The following is a 17,054-nucleotide window of genomic DNA, read 5'->3' as shown; positions in this document are numbered from 1 at the left end:
AATTTATTCCCGCACTATTTAAGAAACGTTACTGTTGTCGTAAAAAGAAGCCATCATTAACATTTTATCATGTTAATTGAACGTTCTGTAATGATTTGGTACCGCAAACAATAAGCTTGCTAGCTTAAAAAACCGGCTAGCTAGCTAACAGCTAACTAAAACAAAAAGTTAAAACAAGTGCGATGAAGGTGCTTTTTGGTAGGGAACAAATATTTCAGAAGTGTGCGTTGAAACTTTCTACTTCTTTTTTTTAACTCTGTTCTTTGGACTTTTTAACACATATTTGGAAAAGGCTTTCAACTAAAGTTTATCTTAGCTAACCTGATAACCATGTGCGCTTTGAGCACCAGGAAAAGCGCTTTATAAATGTAATGTATTATTATTATGTGTAGATAAGTATGAACTCAGAAACATTTTCACACATCTGAGAAGTGTATAAATACAGTTCTAGGCAGGGTATCACTGTGGGCTTCTTATAGCACCGAGTCAAATGAACACACCCGACCACACACCACCGTCCCACGGCTAACAGAAGAAAAAGGCGTTTTCTCGACACAAAGCAGGTTTTTGAAAGATTATTTTTGGATGAGCAGTGGGAGGGAGAATGGAGATAGGGTGAGTGATGAAGAGACACCGGGGGTGGACAAAGGATGAGGGAACCCACAACTGCCAAAAGAGGTCAAGTGGCTAGTTGTGAGAATAGAGAAAGACATTTTATTCACTGTTGTTATCACGACCCAGATCAAGAGGAAATTGCTGACTGTTGGAAAAACCTCACTCGTCACCGGCTTGAGTTTCAATAATCAGGATACATCTCAAGAATGGAAGTAGTCATCACTATGGGGGAGTTCAAGTCCATCTTAAAGGACAGAGAACAAGAATCCATTGTTCGATGTGATTGCTATATCCCATAACTGAAGTCGTTTTAAATTGTGCCAGTTTTTTATGTTTTATAATAGTTTCTTTTATTTGCATATTGACTGGTAAATGTGCCATTTCATTTGTGTTTTACGACCGCTGTATTCGTCTACATGTATTGTCTGTGTTTTATCTGTTGTAACTTTCTTCATGCTGCCCTTCTTGGCCAGGCCTTTAATCTCAATGAGACTTTTACCTGGTTAAATAAAGGATATATATCACATACATTTGGTACGACTAGTTCCTGAACAGTGTCCTTCACATGCTGATATGCAAGAGAGGGAGTTACACAGTCACAAGATGGAGGAATAGAAAGCAGTATTCAATGTTTAGTTCAGATTAGCTCCATGTCAGAAATGAGCATGCTTGTCATATGTCTCTCTCCATAGAGGCTGAATCAGCATGTTAATCACATAGCTATCATATGCCTCAAACAGTCCTGATGCTCTTCTAGGTAATCATACATCCCGTTACGTACACAGCTACGTAGGGCCTTTGTTATCATGTGCTACTCTGATATTGGAAGAGTACATTCAGTAATTTCCCAACACTGACAAAGGTAAATCGAGACTAATCTGACGTTTAATGAAATGGGCAGAAGGAAGAAGCTGAAAGATGGGGATAAATGGACAAGGGCGAAGGGATCTGACGTGAATGAAAGAAGGAAATACGTGATCATGAGAATGAAATTAGTCAGAGGTTGAAGTTGCAGAGATGTTGTCTGATCACTGCCTTCTCTCCTTATGAGATACTCCAGGGAGAATCATAGGTCAGGAAAGGTCATAAGACACGAGAAGGACTTCTTAATGTCAGTGGCTAATTGTTCTGCCATGTCCCTACTCTGACATTAACCACATCAAAACCTGAACCCTAAACGTAGTCAAGTGGAAAGGATGGGCGATTGGACGAATACATCCGTAATGGAGTACATCAATGACTGCTTTCTTTGGTCGTTTTGGGTCAATTAATGACGCTAATGTAGTGGTGAAAGCTTGTAAAGTCAGCGTGATGTTTGTTGGGGAAACAATCCAATACATTTATAGATGAGTTTTATTTGGTTTCTGTTGAGATTAAATGAAGCAAAGTGGGTTTTACGATGAGTTAAAACAAGGTCAAAGTCTCGGGAATGGTTGTATTTCTTCTTTTCATGAAGGTAGACATGTGTTGTAAGTTTGTTTTATTTATTTATTACTCTAAGAAAATGGTAAAAATAGATTTGCAATTGCAGATTGTTTGGCATTAACACTAGTCTTAGGGCAGTGATAGAAACATCTTGATTTCAGAAGATATATGACTATATTTCTCTGGTTTATAGTTAACATGTATAAGTTTATTATGTTGCCCCAACCATATGATATGGCATTCAAGTCTGTGATCTTCATTGCCCCGGTAATATCCCCCCCTCCTGTCTCCTTAAGCATCTCTGTTCTTTTAATTTACAAAATACTATCAGCGGGGCTCGTTGGGACATCATCTAAGCTGCCTGAACACTGCAGGAGACACGACACAGGGACACAAACAACACCTAATGAAGCCACAACAAGCCCTTTGGTTAAGGAGCTTCGAGAGGCGTAGGCTAATTGGATGAGACCATGTGAACAAAACATTTTGATCTCAGTCTCAGTGAGTTAGTGGAAGAAGACGAGAGCTGTGATAACACTAACTCCTCCTGTCACACTTGGTCTGATCACAGCTCGACTGTCTTTCTTATACTCCTGCATGTGATACTCGCTTCACAGACAATAAGATCATTAGTTCTCTCAAAGTGAACAAACTCATTGTTGATCCTTAACCTTTAAGATAGCTCTCAGGTAGAAGAGGTCTGAGCTTCATTACTAATGCTGTCTGATCACAAAGTTAAGAACTTCCTAATACATTGAGAAGAGGAAATGGTGAGTGTATTTGTGCATGGTGAATTCAGAAAAATACCAGCAGATAAGAGGAACAGCGCAAACACACTTCCTGTGTGACAATGTGAGATTATACAGAGATCAAGAGTCAAATGTGGAGGATGAACTTTAATGTTGGGGGAAATAAGCTGCACTTTTAATGAGCTGTACCCAGAATAAAACTTTTAAATGTTATTATTATATATAAGCCATTAGGGTATTTTCTTACAGATAAATGTAAGTTCCTAGTGATTATTTACATAGATCATGATGTACTTCACGGTATCTGATTAATCTTACAGTATTTTTAATATGCACATTTTCAATGTTTCATATCAGTATGTAGTATCTCTACTGTGACATGTTTCCATGCTTTAATGTTCAAAAAGCTCTTTTCACCCTCTGTCTGAAACCAGAGCCCAGTCTGCTCTGATTGGTTAGCTGGCCAGCTCTGTTGTGATTGGTCAACCGCTTAGAGATGTCCCGCCCCTTAGCCTATTGCTTACAATGTGTTGTAGCGCTAGCCAATAGAAGTGCGAGTGTTACATAGCGATGTCACTAGTCAACAAAGGAGTCCAATTGAGGCGTTTCAGACGGGGGGGGGAGTGTGTGGGAGAGAAACTCCCTCTGTGATTTTAACCTTTGCAGAAAATCAAACCAACAACTTATACACACTAAAGGAAAGGGAAAACCCAAATAATAGGGCCTCTTTAAGACAGCAGCAGTATGTGAACGGATCTGAAAAAGAAGCACATAAGTAAAAGTCTTTAATCAAAAGATTCTAAACCTTTTGAGTGTGAGGAAGTCCGGGAAAATCTCTTAATCAGACAAAAAGCAGATGTTTGTGATGGCAGTTGAAGTTTGACCTTGATACACCTTTCTCTGAAACTGCCGTCTGCCAGGAGACGGTGGCACGGTCTGAACCACAATCCAAATCTCTTCAGCAGCGAGTAATGAGGCGGCACAACATGTTCTCACAGGCAGAGACTGTGAGCTATTTTTTTTTAAATGTATGAAACAATGTTAAAAATGAAGATGCACAAAAAAAGTAGGGCTGCATGATTTGGGAAAAGTCACTAGTTGCGATTATTATTATATTATTCACAATACTTCTGGTATTGATAATTTGTGATTGTCACATATTTAATTATTCTGGTGTGATTTTTCAAAGAGTCTGCACCAAACACTTTGTGAAGTCTGTAGGCCGGGATATGTCTGCAATACTTCAATAAAATGCTATTTCAATACATATATAACCTTTAAGAAATGTTGTGCTTCCTGTTATTTGAATATTGCATTAGTTCATATTGAGACTGATACATTTCAATCAAATGGGCAGCCCTTCTGAAAAGAGATAAATATCTGTTGTAACAGCACTAAGAACACTTGGCAGTCTGAATGTACTCCACAATGGCAACTTACTTTTTCAACACATGGATTTACTTTTCTCACTAAAATAAAAATGCTGTGTACTTACGCGGCATGATCCCCTGGTTGATCAACTCTTCTCTGGATCTTCTCTGTTGGAGCTTCAGCTGCAGAACTGAACAACAAGTACAAAAAAGTAGAGTCAAACCCACCGTACATAATCTGTGCCTCGGTTCACAGAAAGCCACAAAGGTACAGATATTACTCATAATGACGGTGCAGGTAAAGACCCATCAAATAAGACGGCTTTCTTAGTTTGAATGTAAGTAACAACGGTGACATCTGAAGCCATTTTCAGAGGTTTTGAAATACCTAGCTGCTGATGATCGAAATTAGTGTCTCTGTGGTCGCCTGAGAGAAGACGTATAAAAGTCACTTTATGGAAACACACAGATGTGAACAACACACAGCAACCGCGGTGCAGCTTCCTGTTTCAAGTATTTGATTCTGAAGCTCACACACATACTGCTGCATGTATCACATCTCTTCACCACAGGAGACTTAGATTGTGTGACAAAGAGGAAATAGATCTACATGCATGTGTTAACTGGTATTTGCATGTGGTCATGCTCAGAAAAGACTTCAGATGTGTTCTGTGTTCCTCCTTCTGAGCCTGAGAACATAATTATAATTGTTCCTAGGGCCAAAAAAAATACTTAATTTGCACAAAAGGTAAATGATACCTTGCACTTATGCGCTTAGGACCATGTACCTTATATGTTTTTTAAATGGTCTTTTTTGCACTGATATGTGTTTTCTACTGTTGTTTTTCTTTTGGTAAAACTTTCTCGAGTTGGACGATAACATAAACTGAACCTTACATTTTCTCAGCCGGGATATCATATCAGCAAAAACGTAGGAAATGATTTTCTGCAGATCGGCAACTGCTGTGTATTATGAAATCTGGGTCATGAAATCTGCATTAAAGAGCACATATTACATTTTAAGGTATTTGAGAGAAATTCCGTCTGCCGGGAACTTTGGGATTTGAGCCTTTGCAGACTATTGACATGCACAAAAACCTCTATAGAAAACCCCTAAATCACAATAGGGACTCTTTCAACTGGCATCATGTTTGGTAGAAGCCTCTTTTACCCGCCCACATGTATGTAATAATGGCCGTGCTGTGGCTTACAGGTCTATTAGTTGTCTTTTTACGAAGATTTTCTACCTGAAAACTCCAAGAATTGAAGTGTCTACTTAAAGGTGGGGTAGGTAATTCACTTCAGAAACACTTTTTGTTATATTCCATGGAATGCTCTTAACATCCCGATAGCAATGAATACATGAAATGCTTGACAATAAATACATAAAAAACATTTCATCTGTGGAAGCCGTGGCGCTGTAAAAAGTACGGCCCGGCTGAAGTAACTGGATGGCCTACCTGCCTGTCAGCCTTCCATCTGTGCACAAACTTATCTCGTGCCCTCATTGGTCATGTGCGCGTTCGTGTGTGTTGGAGGAGGGGCTCTGTGAGGAAGTCTGAAGGAAGGGGCAGATTTTTTCGGCTGCGTACTTTTCAAATTCTAGCGCACTCGAGCTGGTTTCTCCATTCTTACCTACCTACCTTGAAGTCAAGGACTGTTTCAAAGACTCATTAAAGACAAAGAAAGGAAATTGAATTGGTCCGCTTATGTTCTCCAGTCTTTCAAGTTCAAGCAGACATTGAGAGAAAGCCAAAAAAAACGAACGAACTTGACACACATCTTTGCTCTGCGAAGCTGTGTCTGAGGTGTTGCAAAGCAGGTATTTTGAACACATGACCTAGCCTACAGCGTGAACTGTATGCTGTTAATATTCAGTAAAACAAGTTCTTAATTTCATGAGCTTTCACACTTAGGTGTTAAATCTTCCCTCCTCTGATGAAAGGAACATAATGTTTTTAAGTGTCCTGCAGAGCGAACACAAACCCTCACTGCTGCGACATCCTGATCAGAGAAAGGACAAATCCATAAAGTGTGAATTTACTGCTGCACCTCCTGGTCCGAAGCCAATCCCCCCCGATGACATTCAAACAGTAGCTCAACTTTCCTCAGCACAGCGTTCCTATGCCACGAACTGAGACCCAACGTGCGGTCATTTGATCAGCCTTAGACAAGTTAGGTTCATATGACAAACACACTCATATTTGACATGATTTTGTACGAGTAATATCTAAACACAAGGTTGCAGGCCAGTAGAACTTGTAAATCATTCTCAAAGCTGTCATAAATCATGAATGAATGGGAACAAAACGTGATACAACTCAGAGCGTAGGGCTGCTCGATTATGGCAAAAATCATAATCTCGATTATTTGGGTCAATGATTGTAATTGCGATTATTAAATGCGATTATTCATTGAATTTGAAAACATCCATTTATTGGAGAACAAAAATGTGAACAGTATGTTTTTAACAGTTGATTACCCCGAACTTTAAGTATAATTCAACTGAAAAACCAAAAAATAAATAAAATTATTTAAAAGAAAAAGTAATAATAATAATAAAAAAATAATCGTTTTATTTCGATTACGTTGTTTTCGTAATCGTTGCAAGCCATAATCGTAATCGCGATTAAAATACGATTAATTGAGCAGCCCTATCAGAGCGAAATAAAAACTATTCTTTAAATGTTGTAAATGTATCTATATGAAGCTGCAGTATACTATTAATCAATGAGTTAAGAATCGCTTTTTTAAAAACTACACTTTTATAAGACAACACATAAAATAGACATATACCAAAAATAATAGCCAACAATAGCTTTTACTCTTTTTAAGCAGTGTTTTGATGTTAAATACAGCATTTATTCCTAACAAGGGCCCCAAAGCAGAATCTAGAAGGCATCGGAGGTATTGCAGAAACGTTTTTTTAAATCTACGTTCGTAAAGAAAACACACCAAAGAAAAGCATTATCTCGAGACCAGTAAGGTTCGATGTTCTCGTTTAGCAAACTCTAGCTAGCTAACGTTCCCTCCGGTGGAGCGAAACAAAGTGGATCGTTTTCTAGACCAAAAAGTGATTCAGAAGAAGCTCCGAAATGTGTGGTGAGGAATTTAGAAAACATTAAACATTATATTGATTCATAATGGCAGACAATGAAAGATTGAATTGTTTGGGTTATTAAAGTCGATACTCGTGTATACCAACAGCGCAGTTATTTTCCTTTTTTAGTAATTGTGTTTTTTGTCAACCAGGTTGGACATTTCTTAAAAAGTGGACCTCAAAACGTTAAAAACAAACCCTTTTTTGTGCCTTTGGATTAACATTCATTTTCATTAGCCACTTGTTTCAGGCCATCTGCTCAATATTTGAATTAGAAGCATTTATTGTCATTATACAAGTACGACGAGAAGAGTAATAAATAAAGTTTTAGGTCTCCACCAACTCATGAGAAAAATATCTGGCTCTTCTAAATGCTGCACTATGTGAGTTCAGAGGTCAATCGATAAATATGTCTGCTGTCTGGTGCTGGCTATTAGCTTTTGTGGTGAAAACAGCTGCGGCCAAAAACAATAACAGTAAACCAAAACAGTAGAGTTACCCGCTGCGAAACCCAAAGAATGAGCTAAAAGACGCTTTGTAGAGCTGAGGGGAACTGCGGGGTTCAATTCAGTGTGTTTGGAAAGGAAGGCAAACTGTTCCTGCAGCGAGTCAGAGAGTTACTGTAGAATCACACATTTGAGACGCATTGTGTCGAAACTGTATCCTAAAGTCATTAACCTTTTATCCACTCCTTTCATCTTTTCTCCTTCTGTCTCAACACAAAAACACTTCACACACCAAAACATGACTTTTCCTTTTGTGTTGGTCTCTTGCAGGTCGAATAACAAAAGCTAGCTTATCTATTTTCATTCATTTGCCCCTTTAATCCCACACAGTAAAAGAAAAGAGTGCTTATCATTCTAATGCAAGGGTGTCAAACTTAAGGCCTGGGGGCCAAATCCGGCCCGCCACTTCATTTGATGTGGCCCACAAGAATAATAATATAATACGTTTATTATAAGGTCACGTGCCGCTTTACAGGAGCACCATAAACTACATGTCCCACAATGCATCTCATTTTGTGAGATGGGCACTGAAGAGACTTGCAATTATTTACTAGACTTATGCTTTCAGGCGTAGTTAATTATGAAGTTATTACCATATCTGATAATAATCCAATGCAGAGGAAATATTGTAAAATAATTAGGGCTGTCAAGTTAACGCGTTAACGCAAAAAAAATTAACGCCACTAATTATTTTAACGCGATTAACGCATGTGTATTTTTTTTCCTCGGCCGCCCCGTAGTTTCAGAGCGCATCGAGTTTGAAATACCATCTACAAGCTGATGCTGACAGCCCCGCTCCTGCTGCCCGCTTGTGGTAGACCACACTTCCATGCTCACCGGCAGGCACCGACTGGCTATTGGGAGGACCGGGAGGGTGTGTGTATGTGTGGCTCGAGCGAGAGAGACCTTACGTGCATTGTTGTTGTTAGCATCTGGTGCTAGCTAGCTGCGCTAACGGATATAAGGAGCTGCTTAAATGAAAACAGAGGAGCGACATTTCGCCGACAACTGCGCCGAGCACTTGACTTTATGCAGGAAGCCAGACAGTGGGACATTGTACGAGAAGTCAGCACACTCAGCACGGATAGTGCGCAACATGATTGCAGCGTGCAGGCAGCTCCCGTTCGAGCATGCCTTGAGGTTGCACATAGTTGCCAGCCGCGCACGCGCACGCGCACGCACACACACACACACACACACACACACACACACACACACACCACACACACACACACACACACACACACACACACACACACACACACACACACACACACACACACACACACACACACACACACACACACACACACACACACACACACACACACACACACACACACACACACACACACACACACACACACACACACACACACACACACACACACACACACACACACAGTGTATTTGTAATGTTCAGAAGTTGTTGTGTTTAATATTCATGAGAGTATTTTTTCATTGTTCAAATGATAATAAACATTAGCATAAAGCATATTTCTCCACTCATATGTTGATAAGAGTATTAAAAACTTGAAAAATATTCCTCTAAGGTACATTTAGAACAGATCAAAAATGTGCGATTAATTTGCGATTAATCGCGATTAACTATTTTAATCGACTGACAGCCCTAAAAATAATACATTATTTAATATATATCATATATTTATATACGTATATTTATATAGTCTTAAAGTTACCACCGGCCCTTTGAGTGCAACCATAATTCTAATGTGGCCCGCGATGAAATTGAGTTTGATACCCCTGTTCTAATCTGCCTTTTGTTCCTCTTGCTCTAAATGCAGCAACCTTCTTTTATAGAAGTATGCTTTTCAACAGTGTAGAAAAGATGTGTATTTGTACATTGGAGTTAGTAATGAGAGCCAGCTCTGTTGCTGTGGCCTCCTGCAGGAAGACTCTGCAGACAGCCGCTCTGTGTGTCCTACAGTAGCCGCAGATAAAAAACGTTCATCTTCTTTTGAAGTCTGTGACGAGGACGGGGCTGACGCAGGATGCTGCAGTTTCTCCCCTTGGCAGCGGCAACATTTTTTTAACTGGGTGCAGGAAAAAACAGCCAGACTAACAAATCAAAATATAACACAGTTACCCGTTAGAGGAACGCGAGACATTTGGAAGCATATGCAGGAGAGCGTATTAAACACACCGGTTTGATACCTCACTCTGCAGCTGCATAGTGTGAATAAACACACACACGAAACGTGCCCACCCACTCTATGCATGTATATACACACACACACACACACACACACACACACACACACACAACACACACACACACACACAACACACACACACACACACACACACACACACACACACACACCACACACACACACACACACACACACACACACACACACACACACACACACACACACACACACACACACACACACACACACACACACACACACACACACACACACACACACACACACACACACACACACACACACACACACACACACACACACACACACACACACACACACACACACACACAACTTGTTTTCAAGGCTGATGATTTGTGCCAAGGGATGACAGGCAGGTGATGCAATGTGCTGATACAGAGTCTATTCTGGGAAAGTGTGCTCATTGCTCGAATGCCACTACATAGCAGCGAGTGCACCTTCACTCAACAACAGTTTAATGCAAACAATAATAACCCGACTTCACCCTTAAGATATATCAGGTAAACTTGATTAAGAGGAATCTTGGAGTGCTTGAGAGGGCAAGCAACAATGTAAACGCCCTATGAGAGAGTATGTACTCGGAGAAACTGATATTTCGGTATCAATTTTGTGTCAAAATCTTGAAAAGGTGACTAGCACGAACGGCGTCAACAATAAAATGGCGTCAACAATACAAATTCCCAAAATGCTACAATGTAAATAACAGCTAGAATTGGCGTGATAGCTATACGTTAGCTGTTAGCAGCCGGTGGGCAGCACTGTTAAACTTTGGTAACGTAAACATAGCAGTGTTGGATTCAAAATACATGACGATGTGTTCAAGGTGAGGAAAACAAGTTATCGCCATGTGTTCATATGTTATTTGTAAAGTGATAAATGCATGATTTCAATTTAGTAATACAGTTGTTTTGATGGATTTATTTGACGATATCAACGTATTAAAAACTGAATTATGACCTGTTTAACTTTAAAAAAAAATTATTCACACAGCAATAAGTGAGTGTAACTTCATTTAATGTAATTTCAAGTTCATGGGATTACCTTGGAAAAAATGCTGTCAATATAAGTCATTATTCCTACTAATTGTAATAAGACCTGTGAGTCTCTATTCAAACATGTTCCTAGCGTCAGTCAACAGAAAACCACAATACATACATCTGTAACTCGAAACCACGTTTACTTGCCATATTGGAGTTTCATGTATAATGTCAGTAAAGAAATAATAAAATAATATTGCCAATAATCAAATGGACCCTAAAGTAAATTACATACTTTGTCATTATACTTTAGACTACTCTGGAAGGCTCTCAGAGTTCACAGAGTTCAGAGAGTTTGTCCTTCCCTGAATCGGTCCAAACTGTTCTCAGAGCAGCTTCTTTGGTCCGAGGTCTCTAGAGTCCACCCGTTGCTGAGCTCATGAGCACGAGGCAGACTGGGCTGCCCCCCCCCTACTGTAACCCGGCCACTTGTAATGTATTTGATCCACTTAACACCTGAGCCCAGAAAATAAACTTGGATTACACTCTGAGGAAGACCTTTACACTTAAAGGGCCAGTGTGCCATAATAAGGGGGATACTAGCAGAAATATTTATCACCTGAAACTTAGAACTGTTGTGTGTTTGTTAGCTTACAATTTGATCTTCATATTTACATGGAGTGGCTCCTCATCCACGGATTCAATAGTTAAACGGAGGAAATGGACAGACCGTACACTGGCTCAAGATAGGACTTTTCCTGTTTTTACGTTACCTGTAAGCCCAGGTAATTTAACAACACGCGTGTTTGCTGTAACGCCAGCTGCCAACTTACATGTTGTTGCTCTTAGTGTAGTGTTGTATTAAATGTGGCCTGAGCAAAGCAAAGGTCCTGAAACACACCGAGACGTTATCACAGTTTCACACTGGGTGGCCGGTAACAACAGTCTTGTAAAGGGAAGGTTTGAGCAAATGGGCCATCTGCAATAAAACACTAAAAGGCGTCAAATTCTACACTTTAAAAACAGTCAAAGCCGTTTGTAACATATTTTTTAAATTGACATCCTCCAAACATTGACCGAGTGGAAATTGGGACAAATACTGCCTTTGCTCTCTGAAGGAACTACCACTCAAGTCAAATAATTCACCATGAAAGCTACACACATTTACAAATCATAGCATGTGTTGGAGGTTTGACTATTATTACAAAGTAGAGATGCACCATTCATTGAGAATTAACTTATATCGCAATATAGTCTTCAGTGCAATATTCAAATCGCAGGAAGTACAATATTGTTTTAAGGCTCAATATGTGCTCAAATGACCATTTTAAATTAACTTGCAGATATCCTAACCCTACAAAACCTATTCTATAGACTTAACAAAACATATTAGAGCAATCCTCTTAAGAAATCAAACCATGATTATTTAAACACATTTTTCAATGATAATGAGAATTATGATTCAAAATGATCAATCTCTCCAATATAGTGAATCATAACACAATAGCAATATCAGTCCTAAAATCAAAGCATGAAACACAACAACACGTTTCCCACCTTGTCTGAGACTCTGACAGGCCTGCCGCTCTAACTCAAACCGCAGCGCTCTCTCCTCCATGTCCCTGCTGATTGGCAGAGGCCTGAGAGGGGCGGGGTCAATGCGGATGCAAGGCAGGTGTTCCAGCATGGCCATCAAACTTAGATACTAATCTGAATATGTCCAAAGCAGGGAAAAGCAAGGAGCAGGAAGTGGGCAGGATGAGGCTCTACGGCCGGTGAACAGGAGAGCGTAATCCTCTGTGACGACGTTGCTATCAATACAAAAAATAGAGTTGTGCAAAGTTTCTGAAATCAAAAGACCTTAAAAAGAGGCTTCAAAATCTTTTGGGAAAAACCTCCTTAATTACATTGAATGAAAGCATTCCTCACAACAAAGTCCTCCTTCAATGTATGTAATATTGAAGTAAAAAAAAGAGTGTATCAATTCAGAAGTACTGCGCTTCTGCTGCGGCTACAGGACTGACTGAGTGTGTGTGAGAGTGTGTGTGTCAACTGTCTGTGAATCTGTGATCAAGCAGTCTGTACCAGCTGCTGCTGAACTCACGGCTGGACGTCATTCAGACACTGACAGACACAAACAGGCGTCCTGCACGCGAGCACACACACGGGCACACACACACACACACGCTGGCACACACACGTTGTGAGTGGTGCCCCTTTCCTTCTCACCAAATTCCTCTCACTTAGCACTTCTGATCTAAGCTGAGTGCGGTATCAAGGATATGCACCTGTGTGAGCACCTCTCCGCCATCTTGCCTTCAGGGCCACACACACACACACACACACACACACACCACAACACTTGCTTCCACTCGTCAACACGACTTTTCTTCACTGTTTTTCCTGCTGCACACCTGTCTTGCTGTTTCCTGCTAATCATGTTTGAAAGCTTCACTAAATATCTGCAGGGAGGACATCGTTTTTTAGGCCAAAACTGAAGTTAGCATTGCCCTGATTTTCTTGACAAAATATTGTCTATTGGATTAGTCTTTGCCAAGTAACAGGACTATCAGCAAATAAGGTTACACAGCACTATAGAAACAAAAATGTGGTATATTTTCTCTATTTAAGTAACGTACCACTTTAGTTTAATGTAGAAGAAACCATTCATTATATTGACTCAATTGAGCAGTCTGTTTTGATTTGCTAACGGCATCAATAATGTTGCTAGTGGCTAGCTACTGCTAGCTCAAACATGGGAATAAACGGGAATTAATTGGAATAAACTGGGAATTTTCTAAATTGAAGGTTGGCTCTAGGGAACTTAAATATAGTTGGGGAAAGTATATTTTAGCATAATCTTGACTAAAACAAACAGATGGCCATTCAAGTACACTTGAATATCCATGCCATAGCACACTGCTTACCGCATGGCTATTGAGACCACACAAAGGTTCGCAACAGGCTCACAAATGTGAGAGTGGAAAAACTGGTTGGCATTCGGGCAAACCTAAGGCTCTCTGAGCCGGACACAGAGCCATCCTCAACAAGGCTGGACAGTGACACTGCAGAGGAAGACTCGGAGTGTGATGTTGATGAGGCCCAGGAAGAGCCCGTTGACTGAAAGGGTTTAGCCAAAATGCAGAGGATCGCTTGAAGGAAGATTTGCTTTTGTTTAATGGGACTTTTTGGAGGGAAAAGGGCTCTTTTCATTTAACATTTTGAATGGGACTTTGTGGGGATTTTTGGATGGGGGGTGCATTTTTGTTCATTTTTTAATGAGTGGGGTTGGGGGGGATGAGTAACATTTAACTCAACATTCCTGTTTTCGTTCTTCAATGAAACAAATACACAATAAAATAATTAACACTTGGTTCTGTTCTACTTAAAAAAAAGATAATCTGTTGAAATGTCATGTTTTTTTGTTTAATTTTGCATCGAATATTTCTTATTAACTTCCCATGGAAACTTTCCAGAAATGTACCGGAAATGTTCCGCCCCTTTGCAACCCTAGCCACATGGCAGTGCACTAAGGGAAATGTCCGCATTTAGACGCAGCATTAGTTATAACTTTCTGAGTAAATGAAAAAATAGCTGGACCAAAAATATGGAGCATCACAGCTGCTTTAAAGCCCACTCTTACATAACACTGATACTATTTGAATTGGCAACACATTTTAAAATATATAGGGATAAACAAGCGGGGTAGTTGAAGTCAGTAACACAGGAGTAGCTTTTCCTTTCTTTTTAAGTTGCACCATGTACAAATGCTCAAAGGAATTCAATCAAGGATTTAGGAAATAAAATGAATCCTAATAAACTCCCACTCCTATCACCGTCAACTTTCTATCATCCACAGCTTGAGACCTTATAGAACTGTCCGTGAGAGACAGAACATGTGTTTACAGTCGATCAAGTTTTCCTTTAGACCTTTTTAAAAGTACAATAATTTAAGATGCAGGAGACACAGGGGAGATATTATTTAAATATAACAAGCCTTTTCCCTTTTGTTGTTTGCTTCCACATTAAGCAATTGTGGTTTTAACTTGAGAAAAAAGTAAAAATCTGCATCGCTAGCCTTACTACTAGCTGTGTATTCCCTTTCTGAAGTTTCAATAAAGCGTATATCAACATGCACGCCTTAATCTCTCTCGTTTCAGGCTCTCCTCCCTTCTTGCTTGTCAGAATGAAACACCTACATCGTCCGCTGACACTTTCATTCATCTCCATTATTAAGGCTCTGTCCCCGCTGACACCAGATAATGTGACATGACATAAAAAGGTGCGAGAGAGCCTGTTCAAGGTGAAAAAACAAAGCGCTCCCTTCTCATCTGTCGGGTGGCGTTACAACGAACCGTCGCTGCTTGTCATGTTCACTTTATGTTGATGAAACAAATTAATTAGTGGCTTGAAAAACAGAGCAATGAGTGCAGGAATAAAGGACTGTTAAGGGATCTGATGCACATACATAGCTGTTTCTGCAAGTGTGTGTGTGTGCGTTAAATATGCAGGATGATGTGTCAGCGGGTGCATTTCTGTATGAGAGCGTGTTAATATTCAAGATGTGGTGTCCCCAGGCGAAGAAGTCCACAGTCTGACAAGAGAGGGGAAACGAATCAGCACTGTGATCCACCATTACTTCAGATAAGACCCCGACAAAAACGCCGGCAGGGATAATCCCGCTTGGCTGGGTGTGTTTGTGTGTAGATGTTTATTCTCAAAGAGTGTATCTACATGTATGTGCTGTAAAAATGGGAGCTACTTGTATTTCAATTGAGTATTTTCAAATGATGCTTCCTTATAGTTGTAATACACTACATTTTGAAGGCAATACTAACATTTTACACCCCTACATTTATTATGCAGCATTTACGGGCTCGATTTCTCCTAGAGGATTACAAAGTGTGCTTTCTCTTTTTTCTACTGCATGTTATTAATCCAAATATAAATCAAATCAATCAATTATGATATATTATTATAGGTTAAGCTACTCACCACTATATAAAGTATTTGAAATAAACGCCACCTTTACCAGCTGCATCATTAAAGAGGACGTATTATGCTCCTTTTCAGGTTCATATTTGTATGTAGTGTCTCTACTGTGACATGTCTCCATGCTTTAATGTTCAAAAAGGTATATTTTTCTTATACTGCCTGTGCTGCAGCACCTCTTTTCACCCTCTGTCTGAAACCAGAGCCCAGTCCTGCTCTGCTGGCTCTGTTGTGATTGGTCAACCTCTTTGAGATATCCTGCCCCTAAGTCTACAATGTATGGTAGCGCTAGCCAATAGAAGCACGAGTGTTACAAAGTGATGCCATTATATTCAGGAAGTAAACAAAGGAGTCCAATGGAGGAGTTTCAGACAGTGGGGGGTGTGTGGGGGAGAAACTCTGGGACTTTAGCTATTGCAGACCATTTACATGCACACAAACTTATATAACACACATCAGGAAATCGAAAAATCGAAAAAGCAATATAAGTCCCCTTTAAGCCTTGAGCTTGACCTCTTTGACCCTTTAGAAATCCTGGTTATCTGTTTTCTCTAGAGAGGAAGTCCATGGATCTATTAAACGGATTTGTTGTAATGCTACTGAGAGGAAATGGTGAGACTAGAGGGCCAAAAGTGGCTGCTGTACATGCATTTGTCAGTGTGTGTGTTCATTAAAAACCTGACTCAGTGCTTCAGAGAGATATTAAAGTAAAGCTCCGAGGATACAACACTACACACAGAAGGAAATGATCCCGGCTTCAAGACATTAAGCTAATTATTCATGCTAGCTTGTCACAGTTAATATGTATGTGAAGGCTGTGAATCCCATATGTGGTTGTTGCTGAGAAGCATTTTAAAAGATTAATTAAAAATGTTTTAAAGGAAAAACAGATACAGAATTGAAATAAGCCAGGGTACAATTCCTTTCTTAATAACTTAACCATAGCTATAAATGAGGTTTATGTATTTTTACACAGTTATTTATTAGTACGCGTCAGCCTCGTCTTCGGTTTCGACATCTATGCGCTTCCTAAAACAAGATAAACCTGTAAACAAGTGTCAAATTATCTCCCACTCCCCCTCCCCTGGTGGTGTGGTCATAAATGTT

General features: G+C 39.8%; 1 protein-coding gene across 3 annotated transcripts in view; it reads right to left on the bottom strand.

The window, feature by feature from the left end:
- Nucleotides 1-17,054, bottom strand: part of LOC117535527 (myocardin-related transcription factor B-like) — a 51,066-nt gene that overhangs the window by 29,598 nt on the left and 4,414 nt on the right. The window contains exons 1-2 of one of the 3 annotated variants that reach the window (XM_034200035.1): nt 4,548-4,579; nt 4,285-4,350 (exon numbers count right to left, since the gene is read on the bottom strand). In XM_034200035.1, the coding sequence (XP_034055926.1) occupies nt 4,285-4,291 (7 nt within the window). In that variant the 5' untranslated portion in view covers nt 4,292-4,350; nt 4,548-4,579. Of the gene's footprint in view, nt 1-4,284; nt 4,351-4,440; nt 4,508-4,547; nt 4,580-17,054 lie in introns of those variants that run through there. The other 2 variants (XM_034200034.1, XM_034200033.1) reach the window with 2 other exon arrangements.

Source organism: Gymnodraco acuticeps, unplaced genomic scaffold, assembly GCF_902827175.1.
Source record: "Gymnodraco acuticeps unplaced genomic scaffold, fGymAcu1.1, whole genome shotgun sequence".
Taxonomy (NCBI): Eukaryota; Metazoa; Chordata; class Actinopteri; order Perciformes; family Bathydraconidae; genus Gymnodraco; species Gymnodraco acuticeps.
Note: the sequence above shows the minus strand (reverse complement) of the source record. Positions and strands in the feature narration are given on the sequence as shown.